At 46.0% G+C, this 17555-nt stretch overlaps 1 protein-coding gene across 4 annotated transcripts in view; it reads left to right on the top strand.

Moving 5' to 3' along the window:
* Positions 1 to 17555, top strand: part of DENND1B (DENN domain containing 1B) — a 353166-nt gene that overhangs the window by 106063 nt on the left and 229548 nt on the right. For all 4 annotated transcript variants that reach the window (XM_068240064.1, XM_068240066.1, XM_068240063.1 and 1 more), the window contains exon 3: positions 15395 to 15438. In XM_068240064.1, the coding sequence (XP_068096165.1) occupies positions 15395 to 15438 (44 nt within the window). The remainder of the gene's footprint in view (positions 1 to 15394; positions 15439 to 17555) is intronic.

The following is a 17555-nucleotide window of genomic DNA, read 5'->3' as shown; positions in this document are numbered from 1 at the left end:
CCGCTGACGCGTTTCGCCCCGCCCACGGGGCTTTCTCAAAGCGTGATGGATCAAACAGTCAGGTAGGCTCTTCCCTTTATTCAGCATACGGCTCCACCTTCAAATTAACCCCCTCGCAGCTGGCTTACTGCGTCAATACGATACAGCACTTTCCATAAGTCACTTATTATCATCGCCACACTTATCTTAACCACTTTTACCACAGGCAGTCCGTTCATCTGCAGATATCTGCTGCTCACAGCGCTGCTGCAATTCCTAATCCAAAAAATAGACCATATTGATGTCTGTATTCAGTCCTTGGGGGATCTTTGTTCCCAAACGATAGATCCAGCTGGTTTCAATTTTATAAAGTTCTTTTTCAATATCACCCCCTCTCCTAGGCACTTTCTGTTTTATAATCCCTTTGAAACGCAGACCCGAAGGGTCCTTATTGTGATATTTTTCAAAATGGAGACCTAGGGGGCTATCTTTTTCCGCCTTCTCTATATTTTTTACATGTTCACCTATCCTTGCTCCCAATCTTCTTTTCGTCTTGCCAATGTATAACAGATTACATGGGCACGTAATGCAATAAACTATTCTCTCAGAGTTACAATTGATGTTATCTCTAATTTCATAAGTCTTTGTCCCTTTGGCATTAGTGAAGGTTTTTGTTCTATCAACCAAGTTACATACACTGCAATTCCCACAGCTAAACATCCCTACTTTTTGAGGAAATCGTCCCAACCATGTCTCCTTCTGTGAACTGTTAAATTCAGATCTCACTAATATGTTCTTTAAATTTTGTGCCCTCTTTGCTGTCATATAGGGCCTCTCGCCAACTACCCTGGCTATCCTCTGATCTAATAGCAAAACATTCCAATGCTTTTGTAGCACATTTTGTAGACTGTACCAATGAGACCCATACATTGTCACAAATCTGACTGGATCCTTATCCTTCCCAACCTTTCTGATCTTTTTCTTGGGGGACCGTCCACTGCGGATCTCTTCTCTCCCTTTCTCACCTGCCCGCTGAAACTCCTGCTCGACCAATTCACCTGGGTACCCCCTCTGCATCAATCGGATCCCCAGATCTCGACCCTCTTTTTCAAAGTCACTATCAAGTGTACAGTTCCTCCTATGTCGATAAAACTGGCCTCTAGGTACTGCTCTTTTTTGGGTATTTAAATGATGACTCTCAAAGTGCAGGAGTGTGTTTCCTGCCGTGGGTTTTCTATACGTCGTTGTAACAAATCGCTCACCCTCCCTACGAATCCTCAAATCCAAAAACGTTAATTCATTATTGTCCACCTCAAATGTGAATTTTAAATTTCTCTCGTTCACCTCCAACTCTGACATAAATTGGCACAACTGTTCTCTTGTTCCCCGCCAGACCAGGAGCACGTCGTCTATGAACCTCAGCCATAGGCGCACATGGCGCTGGAAGAGGACCATAGGGTACACGTCCTGCCGCTCCCACAGTCCCAGATGGAGACAGGCATAGGCCGGGGCGCAGGACGCCCCCATCGACGTGCCCCTGGTCTGGCGGTAGAACCGACCGTCAAATACAAAACAATTATATTTCAGTACACATTCCAGGGCTTCAATCAAAAACTCGTTGTGTAGCGGGGAATCTGGGTAATGTTCTCTCAGGAAGAATGCCGTAGCTGCCATCCCCACTTCGTGGGGTATGGACGTGTACAGGCCCTCCACATCCACACTCACAATCAAGTCCTCCACACCGGTTGGGAAGCCCTCCAGTACCCCCAACACATCACTTGTATCTCTGACAAACGAGGGCAGAACCTCCACCATCGGTTTTAATTTTCCATCGAGATATTTGCCCAATCTTTCCAGAGGGCCGTCAATACCCGATACTATCGGGCGGCCCGGAGGGTGTTCCCTATCCTTGTGTATCTTAGGAATGATGTAGAAAATGGGGGCCCTGAAAGTGGTCACATTACAAAATTCGGCCTCATTCCTGGTGAGAACCCCCAGTTCTTTTCCCCTATCCACCAACGAATTGACTTTGGTCTTAATTGCCAAGAATGGGTTCTCCCTTAATCTCAGGTAAGTTTCATTATCTCCTAGGAGTCTCACTCAAACATTCTCCCTTGTATTGCTCAGTGGATAGAATCACCACATTTCCTCCTTTGTCACTACTACGAATGATAATATCATCACGTTCCTTCAAAAATTTCAGGGCCTGTCTTTCACCAGGGGTAAGATTATCTTTAGAGGACTTTTTTGGGTTCCATTCTATTTTTTCAAGATCTCTTTGGACTAAATCCCTAAAGGCTTTTAATTTATGATTTAATTGGGGCATAAATCTAGATTTCTTATGAACCATTAAAGGAGCTGGGTTCAGGTGCTGTAGGCCATCAGTGATGTCCTCCTCAACTCTTCCTTCATCCAGTAGCATTTCCAAATCTCTCAAAGAATTCCTTTCTTCTACTGACATTTGTCCTACCACACCTGTGGCTTCTACCTCAGTAATCATATTTTCCCTATCACCTTCCGTATTCTCAAACAAAAGTTTAAGAGCTACTCTTCTCAGAAAGAATGTGAGGTCCTTAAATACCTCGAACTCGTCACCCCCTGAATATGGGGCAAATGAGAGGCCTCTTCCCAATAGACTAAAACAATTCTCATCCAAAGCAAGGTTAGTCAGGTTGATTACATTATTTGACATTTCATCCTTTATTTCTGCCCCTGACTGGTTGAACCCTCTTCTCCACCTTCTTTTGACTGTCCTTTTGTACCTTTAGATTGCTTTTCCTTGTCATCCCCAACTCCTTCTCCTCTACTTCTTCTGTGTCCCCGTCTCCTTTTTCGTCCTCTTCCTGATCTAAAAAAACCACCCCACTTTTTCCCCCTCTTTCTTCCTCTTCACCTTTCTTTCCCCTGTTCCACTGTCTACTCCTAGATCTACTTCTTGGTCTCCCCCTCTGACAATCAAAAAATTCACCTTCATTCCATGATTTTACATCTTCCTGGAATTTCTGTAATTTTTCTTTTTTAATTTTGGTCTGCTGTCTCTCAACTTCCCCTTTAAGTTGTTTATTTAACTTCTCAAATTTAGGATGTTTGTGGAAGGTGTCCAGTTCATCCTTACTCAATTCTATTTCTTCCCCCAGCTCCTCTAATTGGATCTGCTCCTCCTCAATGATCAAATTCATTGTAATGATCCCTCTCTTTATACATTCTTCCTTCCATACTTTAATGAAGCGCTCTGTGTGCAGATGATCTGCTGGGACTATCCGTTCCCGTAGGCCCCATGGGACAACTCTCTCTTTTACATAGAACTTTAGTGTGGAAATATCCCACTTCCTTCTTAGTGATTTTAACAATAACTTTTTCTTGCAAAGATTTTTATCTGTTGGGGAGTTCAGCTCAATAGAATAGACTGTGTAGAGTATGGCTCTCATACTACATAGACGGTGGTAAAATTGGTCTGATATCTTTCATTTATCTTTCAAGTGTGTATGTAGCATAACACTCATAGTATAAGGATGATCCCTGTCCGATCGCAATCTGATCAGAGAGGAGTTGATTCCTACCACACACTGCACGTTGATTTTCAATTGATTTGAGCAGGAAATCTATTGAAAATCAGTCGAACCAAAGCATTGCACTGGCCGCTGCAGTGCAATGCCATGGCCTGCTGATCGACAGCCTCTCCTGGACACGTTGGAGCATAGATTTCCAGCAGATTCAACCAGAATGACCCGCTGGGTTGAAAATGTTTAGAATTACTTGGCAGGGATGGTACAGTATAGAAAAATTCAGGAGGCCTCTGGACTATCCAGAAGTTTTCCTGTAACAAGATAAGGTCTACTTTTTTTTCTTCCTTTTTTTTTAGTTAGAGTAGTAGCAGCAGCATGTTGGCCCTACAGTGTATAACAAGACGGTTGCCCGGCAAGGGTTGCTTGAATGTGCTTCCTCTCCTGGTTGGTGTGGCTAACCTGCTCTACTGTACATAGAGTTGCAACATGTCATAAGAAGTGGAAGATGCTGGCACTGCTACAAAACACTATCTTTATTCAAAACTTGTAGAACAAGGAAAGGGGTGGGACAGCAGCCATGCACAAGAGAAAGGTGTGCCCAAGCAGATAGCGTTCCACACCACTGGAGCTGTCACATGTAGATTCCAAGTAGGGCAGGCACCACCAATTGTAATTATAACTTCTTTTATTGGTCACATGTAGTTAAAAGCAGTAAACACAACAACAGACCGCTATTTAGAGCGTCTCAAATTGTGAGATTTCTGAATCTTTTTTAGATAAGGTTCAATACTTGAGGGGGCGGATACTTTTGAGTCTGACTGCAGTTCCCCATCAGGTCCTCTTATGAGGTGGCACTTTCTGATAGATTAGTGTGGCATGCTGTGATATGATTGGTTTACTGCAACTATAAATGAGTGTGTGAGGAGAACAACTTTGTATTGCAGTCCTGACAACTTGAAAAAGAGCGAGGGACGCTCGAAAAATAAGTTATCATTACAATTGGTGGTGCCTGCCCTACTTGGAATACACTTATTTAAAACTTGCTGTTACATGGTAAGTGCAAAAATGCATTGTCCATAAACTGGATTGAGGCCTCTTTCACAGTCGGACACTGCGGTTTGATGCAACGTTAGTCACAACTCAGAATACAACGCAACGCCCCAAAAAAGTCGCAGTGCAACTTAATGCCCCGTTATCATCGCATACAGTAGAGCATACAGGCAATGAAAAGTATGCTTCCAAGTCATTACTGAGCATGCGCAAACAGTTCAACGCAGCTAATAACGTGTATAACGCACAGCATGCAGCACTATCTAATAACGTTACACACAAAATCAATGTGTGCACTGTCGCACAGACTTAGTATTGCTGTGCGTTAAGTCTGCGTTGAAACATGTTCTAACGTGTGACTTTAAAGTAAACCTTAAGCCAGAAGAAAAAAATTAGTTTTACTCCTCTGGGGCTTCTACCAGCCCCCTGCAACAGTCTTGTGCCCTCGCAGCCACTCACTAATCCTCTGGTCCCCCACTGCCAGCTAGTATCGTTTTTGCCGACAGGCCCGTCGGGACTGGCCACGCGTAGCTTTTTCCGCATTCCCGACTGTAATTAACGCGTTGCAGCATATCTATGCGTGTGTAATGCGGCAACGCGTATTTTTGTACGCGTTGCAGCCCGCAATAGCGCTAATTACAGTCGGGAATGTGGAAAAAGCTACGCGTGGCCAGTCCTGAAGGGCCTGTTGGCAAAAACGAAACTAGCTGGCAGCTGGGGTCCAAAGGATTAATGAATGGCTGCGAGGGCACAGGTTAGTAAAACGCATTTTTTTTCTGGCATAAGTGTCCCTTTAACGTCGCACTGTGAATGGGGCCAGAAGGTTAAACATACTGGTGGATGGAGAGGTGGCACAAATGGTGGCAGTGAATGCTGGATAAAAATGCTTGACGGCCGTGACGGATTAGCTCTGTGCTTCAAATCCAGTTTGAATATTAAACCCCTCGCTGTAGCCCCACCCACTCTTTTGACTGTCTGGCAGCCGAACTCTCAGCTGAGAAAAAAATAAACATACTGCTTGTCTACCGACCCCCTGATGGTGGCTCAGCTTTTCTCAAGGAAATAGCAGAACTTGTATCTTGCATAACACTGAAACACCCTAGGTGGATAATTCTGGGAGACTTTAACACATGGTTCGATACACACTCCTCCCAATTAGGATCTGAGCTACTTCTCTCCATGAATGAACTGGGCTTCTCTCAAGCCGTCAACCTCCCTACCCACAAAAAAGGACACACTTTGGACCTCATTTTCCATTCAGAACTCCTAATATCAAATGTGGAAATTGATCCAGTAGTTTGGTCAGACCACCACACTGTCCACTTCTCCTTTACAGCACCGGCTACAAAACACCAAGTGAAAGAACTAATAAAATATCGTTCCTTGATAGGTTTGACACCCTAACACCTTCAGAACAGCCTCAATCTAGGCGGACTGACAGATCACAACTCAGGCCTTGAATCCATGGTCCTTAAATATAACCACGATGTCTCAACCACTTTTGACGCCGTAGCTCCCTTAAAGATTAAACGTTCCGCACCATTACATCACGCTCGCTGGTTTGACAACTCTATAAAGGAACTAAAGAAACAGGGACGCAGACTGGAACGAAGGTGGCGCAAACACCAGTCCCCTGATGACAAACTTTCCCTAATTGCTCACCTGAAAAAATATCAAACGACGATTAACAAAAATAAGTTCTTATTCCTGTCTCACGAAATTGCAAATGCAGCCAACAGACCTGCCCAACTCTTCCGCACGGTTGACAGTCTCTGCAATCCATCTTGCAGGAAATCCAGCATCAGACCTTCACAGGAACTGTGCGAGAAATTTGCCCACTTCTTCTCAGACAAAGTCTCCTCCATACGATCTGCCATTCAATTCACAGCCCCAGAAACCCATGCAGAGCCTTATAACAGGTGCGATAATAGCCTACCACCATGGTCTGATTTTAAGGTAATCACTGAAAAAGACATCTTGGATATCCTCTCAAACCTTCGCCAGACTACCTGCGATCTGGACCCTGGCCCCACTAAGTTCATGTTGAAATGCCCTGAACTATTTACATCGGCATTCCACAAAATAGTCAACGGTTCCTTACAAGAAGGGTGGTTTCCCTCTACTCTGAAAGAAGCAATCGTCAAGCCACTGTAACGATCGGTGTAACACAGAGAGGATCTGATTACCGGTGATCTGCAGTATCACTGGGAATACAGATATATACCAGATTATTGATGATCTGCAGTATCACCGATAATCAGATATATAAGCTAACCTCTGGACACCTGAGTAGAGAAGGAGTGTTTGGTGCAACTGTAATACTTAGAGGACTAGGCCTCAGAGCAGTAAAGAGTACTGCATAAATTCCTTCCAAAGACCTGGACTCTCCCGGGGGGAGGAGTCAGGCTGAGAGTACGAAGGACAAAACCGAGAGTGACACTCAGGAGGGAGTGTCACTACCAGGACTGGGAACCGCCTCTAACAGGAAGGTCGGTTCTCGAGGTCGGACAAACCAGGTCGTAACCACACAGACAGATACAGTACAGATTCAGAAGGCAGATGCGGGGTCTAGTAAACAAGCAGGGTTCGGCAACAAGGTATCAGAAATATGGAGGTACAGAATCAGGAGGCAGATGCGGAGTCTTAGGGCGAGCCGGGGTTCGGCAACAGAGTATCAGAATAGCAAGGTACAGGATCAGAGTTCAGAAGAATAGTCAGGCAAGCAAAAGGTCATAACAGATAATCACAATCAAACTAGTACTTTAGACTATCAACAGAATCTAGCTAAGTGTAGGATAACAGCTCCAGCTGGTCCCGCACACTTTAGGATCTGACTCAGGTCTGAGTGCTACCACGTAGTGATCGCAACGCCAGACAACCAGCAACTGAACAGCCAGCAGTATATATACTAAAACACTCTCCAGCCCCTCCTTAAGTGCTGGACCAATGAAACGAAGCAGGGTAGTCAGTTGACCGGCTTGGTCAGCTGACCCTTTTCTGACTGCCATATAAGTTCTGCCTCTCTGCGCGTCATTCTGAACCTTGGTGGACTATCAGTCCCAGCCACACCAGTACTGTCTTGCAATGTGCTCGCTGACCTGTGCGCGGGGTTGGTCGCACCGCCATCAGCACTGGCGGCGGCCTCCCCGCGCTGGGTCAGACTGTTCGCAATAGGCCCATGCACGCTAACCGCCGCGTCAGACGGTTTTTCCGCGTTCCGCCATGCGCGGAAAGAGCCGCCTCCCGCTGACTTATAGCGGCGGCTCTTCCGCGTTTCTTCACAGTACCCCCCCCCTCGAGGAGTGGACTCCGGACAGCTCCTTCCAGGCTTTTCCGGATGTAAAGTGTGGAACTCCCTCTTCAAATCATCAGCATGCATGCAACCCTCAGGTACCCACATTCTTTCCTCAATACCATACCCCTTCCAGTGCACTAGATATTGTACTGCGTTCTGCACTATACGTGAGTCCAACATTTTCTCTACTTCATACTCAGGTTGACTATCCACCATCACAGGAGGAGGAGGAGTGGGACCCACATGAACCGCTGGTTTGAGCAGGGACACGTGAAAGGACCTTACCCCACGCATGCTGGCGGGAAGATCAACGGTATAAGTAACGTTGTTGATCTTTTTAGCTACCGGGAATGGACCCACAAACCTGGGACCAAGCTTGTCTGAGGGTTGTCTCAGGGTCAAGTGACGTGTGGACACCCAAACTAAGTCTCCTGGTTGAAACCTCCACTCTAAAGAACGTCTCTTGTCAGCTTGACCCTTTTGACTCTGAAATGCCCTTTCCAAATTACTTCTCACCGTCCACCAAATGTCTTTAAATGACCTCTGCCAGGCCTCCAGAGTTGGAAACGGAGTGGAGCCTACTGGCAAAGGGGAGAATTTGGGCGATCTCCCTGTTACTACCTGGAACGGAGAAAAACCAGAAGAAGAACTCTTCAAATTATTCTGTGCAAATTCTGCGAAGGGCAGAAATTTTACCCAGTCATTCTGCGCCTCCGCAACGTAACATCTCAAGAACTGCTCCAATGACTGATTGACCCGTTCAGTCTGCCCATTGGTCTGTGGGTGGTAGCCCGACGAGAATGACAGCTTCATGCCCATTTGGTGGCAAAATGCCCTCCAGAATCTAGAGACGAATTGGACTCCCCGATCTGACAATATGTTTTCCGGAATGCCATGCAGCCGGAAAACGTGGATGATGAACAAGTCGGCCAATTGCTGGGCCGAGGGGAGTCCTTTCAAGGGCACGAAATGGGCCATCTTGCTGAAGCGGTCAACTACCACCCAAATGACCAACATGCCTTCAGACCTGGGAAGCTCACCCACAAAATCCATGGACAAGTGGGTCCACGGTTCACTCGGGGCGGGCAAAGGCTGCAAGGTACCGACAGGTGCCAGCTGGGAGGGTTTGCTTTTTGCACATATTGCACACTCCCTAACAAACTCCTTGCAATCTGCTGATAAGGAAGGCCACCAGGCACACCTGGCCACAAGATCTTGTGTTCTGGATGCTCCAGGATGTCCAGCATTCTTATGCGCATGGAACACCTCTAAGATCTGGAGACGGAAAGGCAGAGGAATGAACATAATGCCTTCAGGCTTCCCTTCCGGGATGTCCTGCTGAAAGAGACTTAAAGTCTCCCTCCAGTCTTCCCAAGTCTCAGTTGCAGCCAGCACCAATTTCTGTGGAACAATAGCCTCTGGGACGGAGGGCTGTGCTGTCTCTGGCTCAAAGCACCTGGACAAAGCATCCGCCTTAACATTCTTGCTACCTGGAGTATAAGTAATAATAAATCTGAATCGAGAGAAAAATAATGAACCTTCTATAGTAGTTCGCAAAGCCTAAAAACCGCTGAAGAGACTTCAACCCAACCGGCTGAGGCCATTCCAGAACCACGGAAACTTTGGCAGGGTCCATAGACAGGCCTGAGGTGTAGATAATGTATCCCAGAAAGGTGACGGATGTTACTTCGAAGATACATTTCTCCAGTTTAGCGTAAAGTGAGTTCCGCCTCAGTTTGTCCAACACAAATCGTACATGGGCCCTATGCTCAGAGAGGTTGTTGGAGAAAATAATTATATCATCTAGGTATACTAGAACGAATCTCCCCAACACCTCCCTGAAGACCTCATTGATGAGCTCCTGAAAAACGGCTGGGGCATTACATAACCCGAAGGGCATCACCAGGTATTCGTAATGCCCGTCGGGCGTATTAAAGGCCGTTTTCCACTCATCGCCCTTTCTTATTCGTATCAGGTTGTACGTGCCCCGTAAGTCTAACTTCGAAAAAATCTTAGCATTGGGGACCTGTGTGAATAAGTCGTCTATCAGGGGCAGCGGACAGCGATTCTTCACCGTAATCTTATTCAGGCCCCTGTAATCAATGCAGGGCCGCAGGCCTCCGTCTTTTTTCTTAACAAAAAAGAAACCTGCCCCAGCAGGCGACTGGGACGGGCGAATGAAACCCTTGGCCAAATTTTCACGGATGTAATCTTGCATGGCCAATTTTTCGGGCCCAGATAAATTGTACAAATGGCCCTGGGGGGCATACAACCTGAACGGAGATCGATGGGACAGTCGAAAGGGCAATGTGGGGGTAATTTGTCTTCTGCCTTGGGACAGAATACGTCAGAATATTCCAAATACTGCTCAGGAACCCCCTCCACCTGAATCCTGGGCCAAAGTCACCTTCCCTAAACATTGCTGAAAACAATGATCTGACCAGGAAATTAATTGACCAGTGGCCCAATCAATGTGCGGAGAATGAAGGTGTAGCCATGGCATGCCAAGTATAATAGTGGACGTAGTCATGTGTAATACAAAAAACTGTAATTTTTCCCAATGCAAAACCCCCACAGTGATTCCTACCTCTGGTGTCTGGGACAGCGGATGATTCCTCTGCAGAGGAGAATCATCCACTGCCGTGACCTGAATGGGTGGTTCCACCGCTGTGAGCGGAATACCCAATCTCTTAGCGAACTCAAAATCCATAAAATTAGCCGCGGAGCCTGAATCAATAAAGGCTTCCGTGGCCTCGGTCTTATCTTCCCATGTAACTGTACAGGGAAAAAGCAACCGTTTTTTTTCTAGGGGTACGAGTCGGGCGCCTAGGGTGTTATCCCCTACAACTCCTAGGCGGTAGCGTTTCCCGGCGTATTGGGACAGTTTCGTACTCTATGCTCCCCATCAGCGCAATACAGACACAGTTGTTCAGTCATTCTCCGTCTTCGTTCCACCTGGGTCAGTTTTGACCGACCAATCTGCATCGGCTCGGGTGGAGGCAAGACCGGAGAAAATGAGACAGGAGGAGATGGAGTCACTAAGGGTGCAGCGGGAGGTGTAGCGTAAGATGTCAACCTGACATGATGACTGCCCCTGGTCTGTTTCTGATGGCGTAGCCTGCGGTCGATACGAATGGCCGATGAAATGGCCTCATCGACTGTTTTGGGCTCGGGCTGACTCAACATCAGATCGGAGACCTCATCAGATAAGCCTGACAAAAAACAGTCTAGCAAGGCATAGGTGTCCCACCTGGCTGTAACTGACCACCTTCTAAATTCAGCCGCATAATCTTCGACCGGACCTTTGCCTTGCCGCAAAAGCTTGAGCTTCCGCTCAGAGGTCGAGGCAAGGTCTGGGTCGTCGTTAATTATTGCCATGGCTTTAAAAAATTCCTCTACGGAGGTAAGGGCTGTGTCGTCGGTGGGCAAACTGTATGCCCATGTCTGAGAATCGCCTGATAATAAGGTTTTAATAAACGTGACCCTCTGGGTCTCAGTTCCTGAAGACTGAGGTCTCAACTCAAAATAGGACAACACTCTACTCCTAAAATTTCGGAAGTCAGATCTGTGGCCAGAAAACCTTTCAGGTACCGGCATACATATGTCAGAGCTAGAAGGGGATCGCACATGATCCACTGATGTCTGGAGGGTTTGTACAGACCCTGATAGGGCATCAATAAGAGTTCTGTGGGTGCCCAGTACTTGATTGATGTTTTCCACTGAAGCGGCAAGTACGCCCAGACGATCAGTGTTTGCGTCCATCTTGTATTTGGGTCTGGCGTTCTGTAACGATCGGTGTAACACAGAGAGGATCTGATTACCAGTGATCTGCAGTATCACTGGGAATACAGATATATACCAGATAATGGATGATCTGCAGTATCACCGATAATCAGATATATAAGCTAACCTCTGGACACCTGAGTAGAGAAGGAATGTTTGGTGCAACTGTAATACTTAGAGGACTAGGCCTCAGAGCAGTAAAGAGTACTGCACAAATTCCTTCCAAAGACCTGGACTCTCCCGGGGGGAGGAGTCAGGCTGAGAGTAGGAAGGACAAAACCGAGAGTGACACTCAGGAGGGAGTGTCACTACCAGGACTGGGAACCGCCTCTAACAGTAAGGTCGGTTCTCGAGGTCGGACAAACCAGGTCGTAACCACACAGACAGATACAGTACAGATTCAGAAGGCAGATGCGGGGTCTAGTAAACAAGCAGGGTTCGGCTACAGGGTATCAGAAATATCGAGTTACAGAATCAGGAGGCAGATGCGGAGTCTTAGGGCGAGCCGGGGTTCGGCAACAGAGTATCAGAATAGCAAGGTACAGGATCAGAGTTCAGAAGAATAGTCAGGCAAGCAAAAGGTCATAACAGATAATCACAATCAAACTAGTACTTTAGACTATCAACAGAATCTAGCTAAGTGTAGGATAACAGCTCCAGCTGGTCCCGCACACTTTAGGATCTGACTCAGGTCTGAGTGCTACCACGTAGTGATCGCAACGCCAGACAACCAGCAACTGAACAGCCAGCAGTATATATACTAAAACACTCTCCAGCCCCTCCTTAAGTGCTGGACCAATGAAACGAAGCAGGTTTGTCAGTTGACCGGCTTGGTCAGCTGACCCTTTTCTGACTGCCATATAAGTTCTGCCTCTCTGCGCGCACGCGCGTCATTCTGAACCTTGGTGGACTATCAGTCCCAGCCACACCAGTACTGTCTTGCAATGTGCTCGCTGACCTGTGCGCGGGGTTGGTCGCACCACCATTAGCACTGGCGGCGGCCTCCCCGCGCTGGGTCAGACTGTTCGCAATAGGCCCATGCACACTAACCGCCGCGTCAGACGCGGTGGTTTTTCCGCGTTCCGCCATGCCATGCGCGGAAAGAGCCGCCTCCCGCTGACTTATAGCGGCGGCTCTTCCGCGTTTCTTCACAGTCACTACTCAAGAAACCATCCTTAGACCCAGATGCTCTAAACAGCTGCAGACCTGTCTCTAACCTCCCCTTTCTGGGAAAAGTTATTGAAAAGGCTGTCTACCTCCAACTTGAAGCCAGGCTCTCCAGAAACACCATCCTTGACCCTCTTCAATCTGGCTTCAGGAAATATCATAGCTGTGAAACAGCCCTCACCCAGATTTGCAATGATCTGCTAATTGCAAGAGACAAGGGTCAATGTTCTATCCTGATTTTGCTCGACCTCTCACCGGCTTTTGACACAGTCGATCATGAAATCTTGCTCAACAGGCTACAAGAGTACTGTGGCATAGATGGCATTGTTCTCCAGTGGTTCAACTCCTTCCTGGCTGGCAGAACACAAAGGGTAGCCTTAGGGCCCTTCCTCTCCAACCCTGTACCACTAAAATACGATGTACCTCAGGGCGCAATATTATCCCCTTTACTTTTCACCATATACATGCTGCCACTTGGAGAAATCATACAAAAACATGGCCTGACATATCATTGATATGCTGATGACACCCAGCTATATTTGTCATTCAAACCTGGCATCACAGACCCTACTCCACAAATAAACTCATGCTTAGCTGAACTTCAGGAGTGGATGAATATTAATTGGCTAAAACTTAATGCTGACAAAACTGAGGTTCTTGTTATCAAGGGCCAGGGCTCAACAGCAAAGCAGCCCCAGTCTCAACCAACACCGCTAAGGATAGGGAGCTCAGACCTGAAAAACTCAGACTGTGTGCGCAGCCTGGGAGTACTGACTGATGGGAAATTAAACTTCAGGAATCAAATCTCAGCTGTTGTAAAACATTCCTTCTTTCATCTAAGGAATATTGCAAAGATTAAACACCTAATTCCTTCAGAGGATCTTCCAATCCTAGTCCATGCCTTTGTCACATCAAGGTTAGACTACTGCAACGCCCTCTACACAGGCCTGCATAAGAAAGACTTACGCCGCCTGCAATTAGTACAGAATGCCGCCGCAAGGCTGTTAACGAGCCAACCCCGCCATTGCCACATAACACCAACCCTGTGCTCACTCCACTGGCTACCGATAAAATGGAGAATTCTGTTTAAGATTGGCTTACTGACATTCAAATCCTTGCACAATCTGGGCCCTGGATACCTGAAGGACTTGTTGCAACTGCATCACACCCCCCACAATCTTAGATCAAAAGGACGTAACACCATGGTCACCCCAGAGTCCATCTCAAAACCTTTGGAGACAGAGCCTTTTGTCATGCTGCCCCTACACTTTGGAACTCCCTGCCACACCCAATCAGGACAGCTCCATCCCTGGCATTCATGAACATCTGACTATCTCCTCTGTAACACAACCCAGCCTGCAACCCTGTATTAATCTGAGACACAACTATGCGCTTTGAGTCCTATGGGAGAAAAGCGCTTTACAAATGTTATTGTATTATTGTATTGTATTGTTTTACGTACTGCTGCGCTTCAGAAGTGCAGCAGTGCGCGAAGTGGCAGTCAGGCATTTGTACCCAGCACCCACCATCACCATTTGTGCTGCCTCTCTTTCCACTAGTATGTTTAGCTTTTATCCAGTTTATGGACAGAGAAATGTTTTTTTTTCCTCACAACAACATATCTTGTACATTGTCTGATTATCTTTTGGTAGACACCTATGTCATTTCCCAGCAAAAAATGTACTTGCTGGTTGAATTAAAGGATACGGCCAGGCAACAATAAATAAATAAATAAATTTAAAAAAAAAAGATCCACTTGCCTGGGGCTTCCTCCAGCCCCTGGCAGCCGTCCTGTGTCTCCAGTAGCTCCCGGGCTCTTCCGCTGGCGAAGCCAACCTCGCCAGGCCGGGTTCCGGGTCAGCTTTTTCTGCGTTCCACTGAGCAGGTCATGTGGTCTCACCGTCATCATCAGGAAGGTACTGCACAGTAGTTCTGTGCCTGCGCAGTACCATCCTAATGATTTTGGCGAGGCCACGTGACCCGCACGGTGGAACGCAGAAGAACCCGACCCGGAGGCGAGGGCACAGGACAGCTGCCAGGGGCTGGAGGAAGCCTCAGGTAAGTGGATCTTTTTTTTTTTTTTGCCAGGACGTATCCTTTAAGTCAAAATTTGCCAGGGGTATGCACTGTAACTTTAGATCAAGATTTGTGGCCTTTATAGTTCATGAATAAGGGCCCCAGTGTCTTTAGTGAAGCCTGCCGTAGGTGTGTACCTTTATGCAGCGACAAGCCACATTCCCTGGAGCACTGGAGATTTCATGAAAGGACACAGGGCCTACATTTTGTAAGACTCTTACTGAAAATTTCAGCTATCTAAAACCATCTGTAATTACAGTTGACCTTTGACTGTGACTCAACCTGCTTGCATTGTACTGTTTTCCTATGAATTTCCCAGGATGAATGTAGCTATAAAATATACAATCCAGACACAGCGATTCATTGTTTTCCTGATGTACAGTTCAGAATAAACTGTTTTGCATCCAGAGAAATGTGTGCTGCATTGTTGTGATGAATTTTGATTGCCTTTGGTGGAGATATTGTCAATATTAATGCCTCCAGTGGTTACATTGTGTCCTCACGCCTCTGATTAATGCTCTGTGTCAATTATTTACAGACCCTGCCTTACTCTGGAAGTTCCCGGAGGATTTCTCTGACCAGGTCAGTAACATCACACGGAGGCTTGATTTTGTTAACACTGAAGCCCCAGTGAGCACTGCAGGATGTAATGATGTGTACAGACCTCAGCTACTTGGAAAATCTCTGGCCAGTCTGGAAGAATTCTACATTTCTTCCATGTAGAACACAAGTGGTTTTATGTCTGTCAGTGGCTAGCTTCGCTTGACCGCTTGTGAGTACACATTGCATATGTTTGCTAAGTTTGAATTGTGTATGAAATTGTGTTCCCTGTAGGCTATATTGTAAGATCAATTATATCCAAGTTTCATTCCACCTACCAGTTGATCAGTGTTTTAATAAGAACCCTGTCTGAATCTCTTCCTTCAGTCGCAGACAATGATAGATTGTACTCATTCATTCCCATCTCCACTGAGCAATGAGGCTGCCGCTGCTAAAAGTTCTGCATTGAAGTTTTGTTCACATAGTCAGAAGCGGGCAAGTATAGGCAGTTGGGCAACAATATCTCTGGCAGGGGTTCCTTCTCCCTTAAACATTGCAGAGTAGCACCAGAAGCAGTATGATACTTACCTGTTACCATTTTTAGTTTATTTTTTCATAGAAGAAATGAATGTGTGATACACCCAGCACTTGCCCATAATTAACTGTACACTTATCACATGTTTTCTTTCTTTCTCCTCGCTAATAAATCACTTCTAAAACAAAAAGGCGCTCAACATCTGGATTTATTGTTTTCATTTTTTATGCTGGTTTAGTAAAATTCATTGTATTAATAAAGTGATAAATCTCCTGTGTGTCGGGAGGTCCTCTAGAACAATCCCTGCCTGGCTGACGTGATGACTCATACTTCTGGCCAATAATTAGAGACCATTCTAAAACATTTCAAAGCTCTAGTTATCCGCATATCGAACAGTCACCATAATTGGCATCTCCCAATGGTTGCATTGTGCAGCATTTGCTGACTTCCTGTATGAATCTTAATTAATATGCACATTTTCGTGGGAGAGCAGAAATATTTTTTTTACAGATCTTTATATTCACATCTCAATACTCACATGATGTTTTAAATATGTGACCCAGATGGACCAATCAAAAGTCGACAGTATGCTGTGCCACACAACAGTACATTGTACGCGGGTTTTTAAAGCCACCCAATATTCATGAAGACAAATTCTGAAAGGTGCTCAGTTGGAGGCCTTAGTCTGTGTGTGGGTCTCCTTAATTAGCTAATGCCAAGTAAATCACTCTCCTTAAAGCGCCCTTGGATTGGCAAAAGAACAATTGAAGTAAGCCTATGGAGGGCTAGATTACCTCATCCTGAGAAGTAAGTCTTACTTACTTGCTGCTGGTTGTCTTCTGGGCCCCTCCCAATCCCTGTCCTTTTCTGTCCCCAAGTTCCCCCAAATGGTGACGAGTGATTCCGAAGTTTACGTGCGTAGTGAAAGAAATCCCTCGTGGTCGATCACTATCTTTTGTTGTGCAAGCGCATTTCTCAATCGATTCAGGCTTCTCAGGATGAGGAAATCTAGCCCTCATTGAATCATGGCCTTGATTCAATTTCTTTTTCCCAGATTCAGGGGTACAATAAGCATCATTAACCCAGACTTTGTATACTTCCCACACCTCGATTGGCCACTGATAAAGGCTCCATTTGTCATAAGGATCCATACAAAAACAAAAAAAAGTGATATCAACCATACGTCTTTTAGATTGTATTGTAAGAGAGCTTGTCTCACCTAAATGAGTCTAAAGGTACATAGCAACAAATAAGGGAGCTCAGAGCTACTCTTACCAAATATATAAACTTTAATCAGAACCAGTTTAACAATATTGAGAGTTAGGCACCAGATACAGATCCATACGGATCCTTGCTATCTGATGCATACCTGGCTATATTGTTCAACTGGAATATATGGGCCTGAAAAATGAACTGTGTCAGTACCATGTTCTATTTATTGGAGTGCACGCCTTAAAGGGTCATACTGATTGGCCACATATAGAGGTTGTAAGGATATAGTATTATTTTAGGTGTTCTTGCAGTATTTGCAAGTTCTAATTAAAGTTTACTGTATATTTGATAAGAGTAGCTCTGATCTACCTTATTGTTGCTGTGTCGTAAGGATTCAGTCGGTGTCTTCCCC

Source organism: Hyperolius riggenbachi, chromosome 6 (genome assembly GCF_040937935.1).
Source record: "Hyperolius riggenbachi isolate aHypRig1 chromosome 6, aHypRig1.pri, whole genome shotgun sequence".
Lineage (NCBI taxonomy): Eukaryota > Metazoa > Chordata > Amphibia > Anura > Hyperoliidae > Hyperolius > Hyperolius riggenbachi.
Note: the sequence above shows the minus strand (reverse complement) of the source record. Positions and strands in the feature narration are given on the sequence as shown.